We start from the raw sequence: 13,890 nt of genomic DNA, 5'->3' as shown, positions 1-13,890 counted from the left end.
AATTTACTCCAATACACAAAAGAATTTTACTGCTGTATAATGTGCATTCACTAATTATTCACTGATCAGTAACATAAACAAATGAAGCATGAATAGCCCATATTCATTCCATATTAACACACTTGATTTCCCCATCACTGCATAGTTTCCCTCAGAATACACTAGACGTTCTGGATTAACTTCAATAACTTCTGTAAACTTCCAATACTGCTTACTGAATATTTTTCTAAATATAGGGATTATAGTTAATATGGGAAATACAATTATTAAATCATTTGGAGTTACATCGTTATAATAAAGGTAGCTTCACAGAAATGTACATTGCTGAGTATTAGAGAAATTACAAGTACTTTGTAATCATCCAAACAGGATTGTCTCAGTAAAGATGTCTCGCTTGGCATAAACCAGATACAGCTGAAATTTATTCCAGCATTACTTATGCAAAAAATAGCCATCTACTTTTAGCCAGTGAGGATTTAAAAAAAAAAAACAAACACAAAAACCAAACAACTTTCTTTTATAAAAATTTTAACCCATAAATCAATAAAACAAAACTGTCTGTACATTCTAATCTGAGTCAAGATTCATGTACCTGAAAGGCAAATCTTACTTTGCCACAAAGGCTTCAGGGGTGTCACGCTTGTGCCACAAAATTTTTATTTTCAGATTTTGTTGGGGGCAGGTGGGATACACCTATTTCAGCTGAACAAGCACCCAACATAACAGATTTAAGCACCTGTATTTCCCATACCTCATCTATACTTTTGTTGACAATAGGTTTGTCAGGCTCTCCGCAAGCAGCTCTAAGTTCAGAGCCAAGGCTCACAACTGTTTCTAGTTCTTCCTGCAGTCCATCGATTTCTTCTTTAACAGCCTACAAAGAGAAAAACATACAAACCTAAATTTAATAATCTATGTACAGTTTGCTTTCAAGATAGAACACAGCAGGATTCCACCTTTGTTTTCTTTAAGGTCACTTGGACTTACAATTGGATGCTGAAAATATATGCATCCCTTTGCAGTGTGAGAGAGAAATCAGCTGACATCAGTCTAAATTACAACATGAGATGGAAAAAATAAATGAGAAGTTTAATCAGAGTGTTTTCTTTTCCAGAGGTTATCATTTAACTTTCAAATCTTTAACTATAACTAATTACAGGCTTAGAGCATAATACATCTGCACACCTTTCATTTAGATGTTACGTTTTACTCAGGGAATCTAAAGCATGTGTAACTTTCAAAAGTCTTGGTGACATGCTTATTATACGCATGTTTATAAACAGGTATGTAAATATAATGACAGGCACATGTTGCATGCTCATTGCAATTAAGCACTGATACATGTTATTTACCATAGACTCTTGAGATATCATTACAGTAAATTTCTGTACAATTATCCCTCGTGGTCCGTAACAAAAAAAAAATAAAATCTCTCCTGTGGTATTCCATAGTAATTCTGTCTTTTCTTTGCATGCTGCAAATAAAATACTTCAAGTCAACAAAATACTTTCTACTGACCTCAGCAGCTTCTTGCTGTTGCTTGACTACAGATGGGTCAACTCCAGGTCCCTCCAGTTCTCGAATAAAGTCCTGAGTATCTTTAATAGTAGCTACAACAGCCATATGATCACACCAAAACTTTTCAGCTAGTTCCATTACATCCAACAATTTGGTCTCCCTTTCCTCAGTCAAGGTCTGGATGTCTTCCCAAATGAGGACCATTTGGTCTAGTTTATCTTGAACAGCTAAACAACAAAGGAACTAGATTACTACCCTGGCAAACAATTCTTGGCTGTAAATCTCTCTACAGTTCTACAGCAGAAACATATGTGTACATTTTAAAATTTAGACTCTAAAATTGTTTCTTTACAGGGCTCCTTATAATGTTAAGTGGAAACAACCAAAATGGCCTTTAAAAATAAAACAAAGGTCAAATCCATGATGAATTATTTTAAACGAATGCTTTGCTTTTATAAATCTTTAGCAGCTTCTCCAGCAGAACACAATCCACAGATTAGTGGTCATCAGAAATCAAGATTTTTATATACTGCAGCTTGCTGCATTTCCACTACATGAAATTTTCCTCAGTCTACTACCTTTAGCAGATATATCCTTATCAGCTCCTTCTGAGCGAGCAATCATTTCCTCCCCTCTCTGTTTAAGCGTCTCATATACTGGCTGAAGTTTTTCCAGATCCACGGACACATTCTTATTTTCACTGATTTGCTCTTTAATCTTCTCAACCTCTGCTGAGATCGAAGGTGGCTGCCTCAGACGTTCAACTATGCGGTTCAGACTCTCAAGAGTTGGATCTATCTTGTCATGAAACTGGGAGGGTGGTAAAGGACAGAAAGAAGTGGCAGAAAAATTAGAAAGAAAAAAAACCAACAACTGAAAAATGGCACCTGGAATTTTCTTGGAAAAAGGTACATTAAAATTAACATATTTAACATCTTTATCCAACATATATACATGCAACTTGCAATACCCTCCTCATGGTTCTTTTAATATCTAAATTACAAAAATGATCTTGGAAATGGTACTTCCTCTCCAATTCAAGAATTTTACTATGAAGTCCTGAGACACTCCATCTGAAGGTACTATATGTCAGAAACCACTTGGATTTAGCCCTGAGTAATTCATACAGCAGTTTTTATCTTATTTTGAAGAGCCATGGCTTTCTGATTTCATTCTTTTAGAAAGATATTTACCTTAATATCAAATACATACATTTTCATATCAGGACCAACATATTGGCATATAACCACAACTAAGATTTGATATGTAAGGTCATTCAAAAAGATGTTTGTTACTGTCCAGGTGGTGCTTGTTAGTGCAGTAAAGGTACATTATTTCTGCACCTAAAAGGGCACAACAGTGTGTATTTTATGTTCACCTATGTTTGACTGAGCCCAGAAGCTCAATGACAGCTATGTTAACATGGTACATGGCCTTTGGTAGAGGTCCAGCATTAGTCTTTACAATATGGTTTTGGATCCAGCTAGATTCCTGAAAATATCTCACCACCATGCCCCTTTCAAATTAAAGAGATTAATAAACTGTGGGTGCATCTGATGATCCCCCAGGATCTACAAAAACCACTCCTGGCTACACTTGGGAAAGGTGCTAGAAAGAACACAACAAGATTACCTTATGTGAACAAATAGCTACATCCTTTCTATTCAAAGGAATATAAGCAATACAAGTGTAATTACTTTTTCCCACCATACAATCCACTTCAATCAGACTCTGACTAATGTTATGGACTCAGTGTTTTTGTTAGAAGTGTGAATATCATACAATCCAGCAAAATGTGTTATGAAAGATAAGTAGACTTCCCACATTCAAGACTTCTGAAAAACTGATTGTGGCAACAAAACCTTACATAAGTGATAACAACTGACATATAAATTACGTTTTTAAGTTGTCAGTACACTCAGTAGGCCTCCTTGTACTCGCACTTCAATGAATGAGACAAGGTGTTTGGGAACTTAAAAGGAAGAAATGCAAGTTGTTACAACCTCTCATTCTGGCTCCATATGTTTTGTCCTGCCTTTGATATATAATGCAATTTCATATAATTTAAAACCTGAAGAGTTAAATAATTATTCTTCCAGGACTGTCTAGACAAACACTGACATAGTCATCACAGTACAGAGCTCTGATAATATATATTTACGTATCTTTCTTAATAAAAAAAGATTATATAAAATTATATTCTTGGCATTACAATGTTTTGCTTTGGAATCTGCATATACATTTAGGTACATAAAAGTAACCTTAAAGTACTGCATAAACCATTAAGTATTTTCTCAACATCTGATTATACTCTAGCTGTTACCAAAGAATGCATTTTTATTCTTGCTTGCTGTACTTAGCCAGTATAACACGTTAATGTCTATCACATACAAAGCAGGGACTTGAATACTAAGTAAATACCTTCAACTTTCTTATGTGCAGCTGCAAATAGGGGGAGGCCTGAGCATTTATGATAAACACTGAATCTAAATAATCAGGCATCTTTCAGAGGTGTGAATTAGGAAGGTATTATATAATGTCTGTAACCAGTTCAAAAGCAGGATGATATCTGATGTCACTTTTTTGCCTCAGGTTCTTAAACTCAGTCTGCAGGGGCTAGGAATATGACATCAAGTACAACGACCTATGAGACTTGATGAGAACTTTAAGGTGTATTTCTTTATTATTTTAGACCTAAGCAGAATATAGCACTTAATCGCCAGTGAACAGAGAAAAATGGGAATTTCCTATAAAAACAGCAGTATAGAACAAACTACTTTTATTCAGCTTTTCGGATGGGTTCGTGTACACAGTTATACTGAGCTCTTTTCTGAATTTGGGGTTGAGTAAAAGAATTTCAGTTTGGGTTTCATGACAATTAACCCAATATTTAAAAGTCTTTAGAATGTGACACTTAATATGCTATCAAGGTTCATTGCATAGGATGATGAACCTAAGATACACAGCTTTTGTGGACTTGATCTGAATTTTATGCTTATGATGACATTTTGGGGGTCTAACTTCACTCACAATACTTTTACACAACAGTTCATGCATGCGTTATGTGAAGTTCTTGTGGGTGTGCAAAGAAGAAAAATTGCTGTTACCACTGCTAAACTACCCTCTAGTTCCATTGGTAACAGACTTAAAGTAAAGCTGCCAAGTTCCAGATATAACCATACCCAAGATAACTGATCAACAGTGACATCCATATGTAAACAAAGCATCAGCTAGCAACAGACCAGCAAGAGAAAATGGAAGTAAAGATAAGATCCCACATTTCTAGACCAAATGTGGTCGGGTTTTTTTGCTTCAAAATTTACGAAGCAATCACGTTTTTCAGCTGCAGCAGAGTTGTAATGCTGACCCATATATAACATTATAAGTCCTTAAGAAATAGAAAATTCAATGCCATAGGCAGTGATATGAACATTCACAAGCCATTAAGTTAAAAAATCGACATAAAATGGTGGTTTAGTCTTGGTATACACATGTAGGATGACAATGTCCATGTATTTTTCCATTTGAATGAATCCAATTTTACTTTAAACTTAAATTGATACCTGGGTACACTGAGAGATGGCTTCATCCAGGGCCAGTGCTCGCTTTTTGACATCTTCCTTAATTTTACTGTAAAGGGTGTCAGCTGCCACATATTTCTCTTGGATAGAAAAACCTTCTCCTGGGCTCAGCTCCAGCAACTGAGGCCCAGTTTTGTTCATCTTATCTATATGAGGCTTGTGCTCAGCGATCAGCTCACGCAGTTGCTATAACAAATGAAAGAACTTATCAGTTTCTTATGCTTACACCGCCACATTAAAGCTGTCCACACTTCTAACACATCCAGCTGGCAAGAAATTCCAAACAAATACCCTTCATCCTAATGTAAAGTATAAATAATATCAAACAAAGGTAATGACTGCTTTGCCAGTGATTGCTCCCATTCCAACAAAGAGCTATCCAGACATGAAACATCAGAATTACAGATGTACTGGAAAGGTCCGTGCAACACTCTTGTAGGACATATGATTACAGGTAAAATATAAGATGTTAACTATGCATATGATGCTGGCAACAGGCATTCCCCATCATATTTAGTACCCATAATGACAGAAATGGCAACAATATTACAGATGGGTGTAACACCACCACTTTTCATGTTGATATCTGTCACTTGCTGCAAAGCCTTTCATTGAAGAACATCATAGAAAGAGGCACTGGCATTGCAAGAATATGAATTCAAATTATCCTTGATTTAAAAAGAGGAAACTAGCACAAGGAAGGATGAGTCAAAGAAATCAGTGAAAATGACAAAAGGACAAGGAAGACTGATCAGTAGAGACCTCTCGACCTAGTTTAGCGGTTTCCCCTCTGGCCACAAGACCCCTCTATCTTCACAGCAGCACTATTGCTTTACCAAGTGTATCAAGTAACTAGTAGGGAAATTAAATCTCATCTCAGCTGTCTACTCCCTCTCATCATCCACCCCCAAAGTAAGTCAAAACTGTGCAGAAGACTGTGCAGAAGCTTGTGGAAGTAAAAAGGTCACAAGGTGTCTTCCAACTAGCCTAAGGATTTTGCTTTTGTTTACTTGTACCCATAGATCTGACAAAGGGAAAGGGGCTTTTTTTGTAGGAGTAGCCTCATCCTTCCCTCCAGTTTTATTTATTTTATCTGCTCATCCCTCCCTTTTCAGAATAATCCCACTGTCTTGTGAGGAGCTGTCCTTTTTGGTGCTGTGAACTTCATGCAGCCCCCGTGCAGGAACATGAAAGGCACATGCTCTGTTCCTCCCAACTGAGAGTTTGTTTAAATTAATGAAGACTCACAAAAGCGCCTACATCACTCTCAGTGTAAATAAATCCTCTTCTCTTCAACTAAGGTCCTTCCCTTAAAAAGAAATCCTGATACTGGCTTGCCTACTCACTCCTTCCCAGCAGAGGACATGCTCAGACGATTGAAATGACAGTGGCTGTGACTCTCCAGAGTCCCCTGATGACAAAACGGCAATGAAAATACAAACCCCCCTGACTCTAGCTACTTACTGAGAACCTAAGTCTATCTATATGCCTCACAACAGGAAAAACAATGTTGACTAGCAAACATGAGGAAAAAGGGAAACTAAAAGCAGGTTGAAAGCTTTTAGAAAATAATTTTGTGTGATCTACTTTTGTGCACAAATAGATAACTTACAGAAGGCCACAAGAGTGCACACTTCTTGTCCAAACCTTATGCTACACATAACCACAGCTCAGTTCAAACCAAACTGACTGCATGTTACTCTCACAGAATCAAATCTGTGAATTCCATGACTTGGAACAAAGACTGTCATCAGTAAATACATCAGAACAGAAATGTAAGTGAATATAAAAAACTGTTTTCAATTCACATTCGGAATACTTTTTTCCTCTCCTTTTTTTTTACTAGAACAATAAATGACTTGGGTTTCTCCATGATCTGCTATTGGGTAAATGATTCCACTAAACAAGTATTTCAGATCAGATTATGTGTTAAAATTGCCTGACATTAATCTTCTACTTAACAAACAAATCTCAGCTAATGGCATAGCCCAGGGAAAATGCAAAAATAGAAGCTCGTCTGAAGGGCCTCTCATGCAAGCAGAATGATTAAAGTAGATGAGGAACAATCCTGTAAGTAAAGCAAGCATGATCTGGTTTACGGTGACTAATCAAGATAGTTTGTAAAGCACATGTTATACAGCTAGTCTTAATAGAACATGGTTGTTCATTCTGGACATAATAGGAAGACAAATGAGTGAACCCAGTGTTTACCAGTACATAAGAGTGGCACATCTTCATTAACTGGTCTCAGAGTAAATAAGACTTTGAAGACAGGGTTCATCCTATCTAACTTGAGTCACTTAATTGAGGCAGCTAAAACAAAAAAATCCTAGTTATTCTATCCTTAGCAGGGAGAGACAGGTATCTCCAGTAGCCATATGGGCTTTGCATGTGCCAACCCATGCAGGTTTTTAACCTCAGTGGGATACATCTGATTCCATGTGATAGTAGTAGCCATAGATGAAACGCACTAATTTTTATCCCAGCTGATTATTCCTCCATGTAGGAAAGCTCATATGGTGGCCAGCCTACAACACTGATGCCTCTATTTTGTGATGTTATGGTAAACATTTATTTCTTTTAATTATTACATAACATACATACTTGACATGAAAAATTACTATGGGATTGGCTGGAACCCAAGCAATCAATTCTTGGCCCTCTAATTGTCCATCTTCCTGGTTCAGCTAAATTTAGCTCCAATGTTACCAATAAAACAAAAGCCAATGTTTTTACATGTACGCAAGATCAATATACATGCATATTTGTACACAGACTGTACACAAAAATAGAATTTCACTTTCAGCATGCTGACAGCAGGTACTCCAGTTCTTTAGATAGTCATGTTTTACCCTCTTTTGTTTCTTGCTAGAACATCCCATACCTATTCTTTCTGTTTATGGGTCTGGATTGTTCTAATACTGACATTAATTTGCACTTTTAAGTGTACTTAACTATCAACTTTTGTGTGCTCAGTTCTCACTTCAATGGCAAATTTTCCCCCCCTTTAGCCCTCTTTTATGCTTATACATTGTTTGCTGCCTTCCACAGAGAATCTTGTTTGCATGCACAGTTTGGGAACGGTAGAGGCATGACTGAAAATGTATTTATTTTCTATTACTAATTTAAAGATTTATTTTTTCAACAGAAGTGTCTAGGTTATAAGCATTTAGCAGAGAACTCCACAGTTCTAAGCAGAATACTACTCGGCTTTTGACCCTTTGTTTTTCAAAACTGGCAAAATGCTTACCCTATGTTCTTCTTGTTGTTGCTTTAAAGTCTCATATTCAAGGGCTGGTGCAGGAAGCTGAGAGATGATCATTTCTGTTTCAGTTAACCATGGCCAAAGCTCTTCGTAAGTCTCCCAGAACTGGTTAACCAGGGACTGAGCCCGTTCCAGCTGGAGGTTCCTCTCAGAGTTCATTTGACAGACCGTATCATATTTCTGTAAGAGGCTTTCCATTTTTTTCTGTAAAATAATATTAACAAAAAATAGCAATGTGTGTTTTTCCATGTCTATTACCTTCATTTCTAAACAGTCTTCGATAATTATAGAACCAAACCACAGTGAACCACATTTTAGTTTTGATAATGTTTCTACCAGTATCAGAGTTTAAGGTGGACAGAATCGGTACTGTGGGCGACCACACTTTGGCTGAGTATTTTCAAAGTAACTAGAACATATTTAATAATATTGATATTTACAAATAACACTTTATTCATAGGGCTTCCAGTCAAGCTGCAAATGATTTGACTGCAGATCTTCGCCCCACTTCCTTACTGAAGAGGCTTATCTTCAGCGACACTTGGCAGAAGCTTAGCATTTCTGAATCAAAGTACCATGAACAATACACAAAAAACCTGTTGTTTGGGTTTGTTTTGTTTTGTTTTGTTTCTAAATCTGGCAAGCGAATAGGGTGCAATGTTGCGCTTACAAACTCGCAACAGAAACCGCAAAGCATTATTTTCCAGGTTATCATACATTAAGTAATGAGGATGTGTTACCATTAATAATATGACAAAATTATAAAGTCTAAACATTGTAAGTCTACTGCATTTGGGTATATGATAATAAAATAAAGTATCAACCAGCTATACATTTTTCCTGTGGAAGACTGCCCATGTTATCATTTTAATGAAATATTATATGTGACAATGCACATAAATGCTTAGCCTTGGAAAATCTAGACATGCAAGCAAGCCATTGAATATGTGAAGAATCTTTTTTTGCCAGAACAAGCTATCCTTTCATTTGTTATGTCTTGCATGTAAATTAAGTATAAAGATGTTATCCAAAGGACAAAACACAGCCTAACACATAGATATACAGTATTTTTAACAAATACAAATATTTAATAGAGCCTCACATAATACTGCTTTCTCTTATGGCTGCAGTTTCATGGACAGAACTTCTCATCTATTTTAAATTCACTTAAGAGCAAATCAGATTTATTCAGATCCTCCAGCAGAGCACAATTAGTGGTGTTGTTCAAGGAGGGCAGTCATTGGAAAGACTAAATTTACACTATATATCCAGCCTCACTGCAACTCAGCAAAAAAACCCCCCAACCCCATAACTAACCCATTCTTAAATGCTAACATGAAAAATCTGTCTGTACATATATGCAGCCCCAACATCAGGCTTTCTCTGTGTGTGTAATAAACAAAGGCATAAGAATGCCTTTCATGGACTGTGTTAGTCAACAGCATGGAATAATCTTGGCAAGTAAAGTCCACACTGAAATCAGCAGAAATGAAAGATTCACACTGAGGTGCACAGCCATTGAATCCAGCACAGAAATACACACACATAGAGTGTCACTGACCCAAGAGAACTGGGGAAGATGAACAGCCAGATTCCATACACACTACCCCAGATGACTAACACCTATTCACTCAATTATCCATTGGCTAAAATACTATTTACTGTGGTTGAAGATGATAAATGGGGCTACAAATTAGTGTCTGGCAATGAAGCAAGTACACGGTGCTTGCTCTTTGAACATCCTGAAGGAAGGAGAGGGATACACAATAGCATTTCTTCCAGTACTACACTTAGACTAGAAGTGGCAGTAATTAATGCTTTTTCATTAGTATTTCAAGACATACACTATAGGAATCCTTCTATTTATATCATGTCTGCTATCTACTGCTGTAGCTGCAATTTAAGGAACTTTACCTTCATGGCCTGTTTCTCTTCTTCGGTGCACGTGTTCATAATCTTATCCCCCGATTTAACAAGTTCATCTATAGTATCTTTGTGCCTCAAAATCTCCATGGTAAAAGCCTTGAAATACAATAAAAATTGGTCAGGGAAAAAAATAAAAAATAAATAAAAAAAAAAAAAGGAGTACATGGATCAAAAACTATTTTTGAAGTGCATTATGATGGACTGAAAATTAAATTGTGCCAGTACATTTTCTAGATGGAGAGTGTGCCGGCCAATAATTAACGTGACATTTGGAAATGCATTTCTTTTACCTTTTGAACTTGTAGCTGAGCCGTGGTCTGGTCTTGCTCAAGCCTAATATCACCCAGAGACAGCAGTTTCTTTTCTGTTTCTGCAATCCAGGCAAATTCAGCATCAGCTGCTTGATCAAACTAAATGAGGGAGATATGAATTAGTTCAGCGGTCCTATAGACGTGAAATTAGAATGACTGTTTCAGAAAACGTAAAGAAGGTTAAAAAGCATACTTTGGAATTGTTAGAAAACAGCAGCTCACTTTCCATATGAGGTTTTTATATAAATGAAATATGAAGCCCAAAATGATTCTGAGGGATTGTAATACAGCAGCTTAATTCATAAGCATGACAAAGCAACAGAAGCAAATACATTTTTCCAAAGCCTACAGCTAACAGACATAAGAAAATAAAAAGGGTTATAATTTCAGAATTGTAAGTAGATTCATTGTTTTCATTTTAGTCTACTTTCACACGTCTTTTCCATCTCTATGTTTATTACTACTGCTAGTGTTGCAATTATCCTAAGAAACAGTTGTTTGATGTTATCCTTTTAATCTTAAGAGCTGCTTTGGTATTAAACGATAAAGGCAAAACAATCACAATTCAACTAAGTTGGTGGAAAAACCTCACTGAACTCAGACAAGACAGGATTTCATCCAAAACTAGACCTTGGATTAAATGCAAAAACTCTTTGGGGCATTTGGGTGCAGCCAGTCCTTTTCCTAAAAGATTAACTTTTGACCATCATTAGTCAACATGTCAATGTTTCAGAAATTACCCCAAAGCACTAAAGTAATGAGAGGATTTAAAGGTCTGTTTCTTACTAATTTGCGGTGGAGAGACTGACTGAGATCCTGAAAAGACATGTGTGGGGATCCAATTCCTCTGGGAAGTAAGACCAAATTAAAAAAAAAAAAAAAAAAAGAATTCATATATTCTCTCTTCAGCTCAAGTTTATAGGCATGTATCTTAGCACCCACATGGTGCAGTTCTCAGCAGAGGCAGCTTTGAGCTTAAGCCATAGAGAAATATTACATGGGATGACGAGATGTACAAACCAGTCATCATAGAAACTACTAAGAACTAATTTATTTCTTTATTTATTTTAAACTCTGACCTCCACTGCAATTAGCTGAACATTAACAGGGCTCTGAGTTACTGTGACAGTCTATCAGGACGTTTTAGGTCAGAACCTGCTATTTGTGTTGTTGATACCTATGCTATCCTCAGAAGTCTCTTTCTGATCACTGTCTGTCCTTCTTGTCCTTCAAATATGTTGGTCTGTGCCTTTGTGGCTGTAGACCATGACAGCCCTGCTCCTGTAACGTAGCTGGAGTTCACTTTAGCCACTAAACAGTCTTGTCTTAGTGAGTAATCATGAGTCACACAAAACAAAAAGAAGCAGTTCTGAGATTTCATTCTGTACGAGTCAATCTTTTTCAGCCCTTATAATCCATTTGTTATATGAAAGAGAGCACAAACATTCTGTCTCACTGTATGTCACTTCTCATTTAAAGTAACAGAAAGTTTTGTCCTAAATATTGTGACTTCCTAATAGAAAGGTACGTTCTGAAACAATCAGGACTGTAAACATCAGCACAAAGCACACACACCAGTGATAGTTAATTCCTGGCTTTAGAAACTGCCAAGCTCTTCAGAAGCCCATCTATTTATGATGCAGGTGAAGGAAATTAAGAAGGTGATTTCACATGTGTTAGACATACAAATGAACTGCAATGTGACTTCCTGATACCAAATATCCATGGGTATGTAAGTAATGTTGAGCAAATATTTTATGGAAAGAACAAAATCAAGGCATGGCAGTGGAATTTCTAGGTTACATAGCACTGAGGAAGGACAGGATTCTAAACCCCATTTGCTGAGGGTATAGGATTTCCAATTTCAAATTCAAATTTCAAATATAACCACCCTTCTTTACAGTGAGGGTGGTGAAGCACTGGAATGGGTTGCCCAGGGAGGTTGTGGATGCTCCATCCCTGGCGGTGTTCAAGGCCAGGTTGGACAGAGCCTTGAGCCACATGGTTTAGGGCAAGGTGTCCCTGCCCATGGCAGGGGGGTTGGAACTAGATGATCTTAAGGTCCTTTCCAACCCTTACGATTCTATGATTCTATGATTCTATGATTCTATAACACTAAAGAATAAAAAGCAGAAAACTGGTACTCCCTGCATCCAAATTTTGAAGTGTTTTCTTCCCATTATGCACAACAGTTATTTATGAGCACTGAACTTCACTTCAGTCACTATAAAATCATCTATTTCATCCCCACCCAGTTTAACCAAGCATAGTTCATTGTGGTACTTTTACTTCTAACCAGGAATGAATGACTTCCAAATACAATGACATTGTGATTTGCACCATGAATGCTTTCTAAAGTACTCTCTATGGCTGCTTTACAGTGAAAAACAACAAGCAAACCAAAAGTAGAATATGACCTATTCTATGTAGCACGCCTCCACCAGGGTAAGACACCAACCAATGCCTTCAGTGTTGAGAAACGAAAATTACAACACGCAGCTAGATTTATCCCTAGGATAATTCTATCCATCTGGGAGCATTTTGCCCAGGTAGTTAAAAACCAGGACATTGCATTAATCTATTAAGCCTCCCAGTTTCAACTGAATAAACAGTTTCCACATTAAACAATATGCTTACATGTTCATGTAGCTTGCTGCATTTCTCACCTTGAGCTAGTGATGCCTAGCCTGAACCCTACACTACTCCCATTGACCCTTCATCTTCTTCGTGGCTTTGTCCTCCACCCAAAACTTCTTAATAGTACAGGCACTTGAAACAAGTTGCCACAGGATAAGCTTACTGAGCACTAACTTCTCCAAAAGCTTTTTTAATTTTGTATTGTTTTTCTCTGACCTAAATGGAAAGTACCTTATCCTTCACTGGAAGCATGTTAAGCCTATTGATATTTATCACAGGATATAGTGTAGAATATATATATATATATAATATATACGTATACTGTGGTGATGTGAGTTGGGCTGAAGTGGAGGTTAGGGGTATGCAGGTCCAGGGTGCAAATGTGCCTTTGCCACATTAGCTAGGGGAGCAGCAGCTCTGGTCTTTTTATGTTTGGACCTGAATTTGCTGAACTTGTGCTAGGGGATGCAACACACTCACAGAATTCAGAAAAGTGTGAGAGCCAACATACACTCTCCTATCTTACATTATCACTCACTGAAAAAAATCACCCTTCATTTTTGAGGATTTGATTAATGAAACAAGATAATATTCATAGCAAACCCCTTAAAAAGAAACATGAAGTTACTTTAACCTCAGTTACAAGATCTGA

The 13,890-nt window shown here is 37.0% G+C and overlaps 1 protein-coding gene across 6 annotated transcripts in view; it reads right to left on the bottom strand.

Moving 5' to 3' along the window:
- The window catches only part of DST (dystonin), a 296,378-nt gene that overhangs the window by 44,681 nt on the left and 237,807 nt on the right, over nt 1-13,890 (bottom strand). For all 6 annotated transcript variants that reach the window (XM_032920000.1, XM_032920005.1, XM_032920001.1 and 3 more), the window contains 7 exons: nt 10,581-10,700; nt 10,279-10,386; nt 8,350-8,568; nt 5,082-5,285; nt 2,097-2,328; nt 1,519-1,745; nt 752-874 (listed from right to left, as the gene is read on the bottom strand). In XM_032920000.1, coding sequence (XP_032775891.1) covers nt 752-874; nt 1,519-1,745; nt 2,097-2,328; nt 5,082-5,285; nt 8,350-8,568; nt 10,279-10,386; nt 10,581-10,700 — 1,233 coding nt within the window. The remainder of the gene's footprint in view (nt 1-751; nt 875-1,518; nt 1,746-2,096; nt 2,329-5,081; nt 5,286-8,349; nt 8,569-10,278; nt 10,387-10,580; nt 10,701-13,890) is intronic.

The sequence above is a fragment of the Strigops habroptila genome, chromosome 6, assembly GCF_004027225.2.
Source record: "Strigops habroptila isolate Jane chromosome 6, bStrHab1.2.pri, whole genome shotgun sequence".
NCBI lineage: Eukaryota > Metazoa > Chordata > Aves > Psittaciformes > Psittacidae > Strigops > Strigops habroptila.
This window is presented reverse-complemented; position numbering and strand designations above follow the sequence as displayed.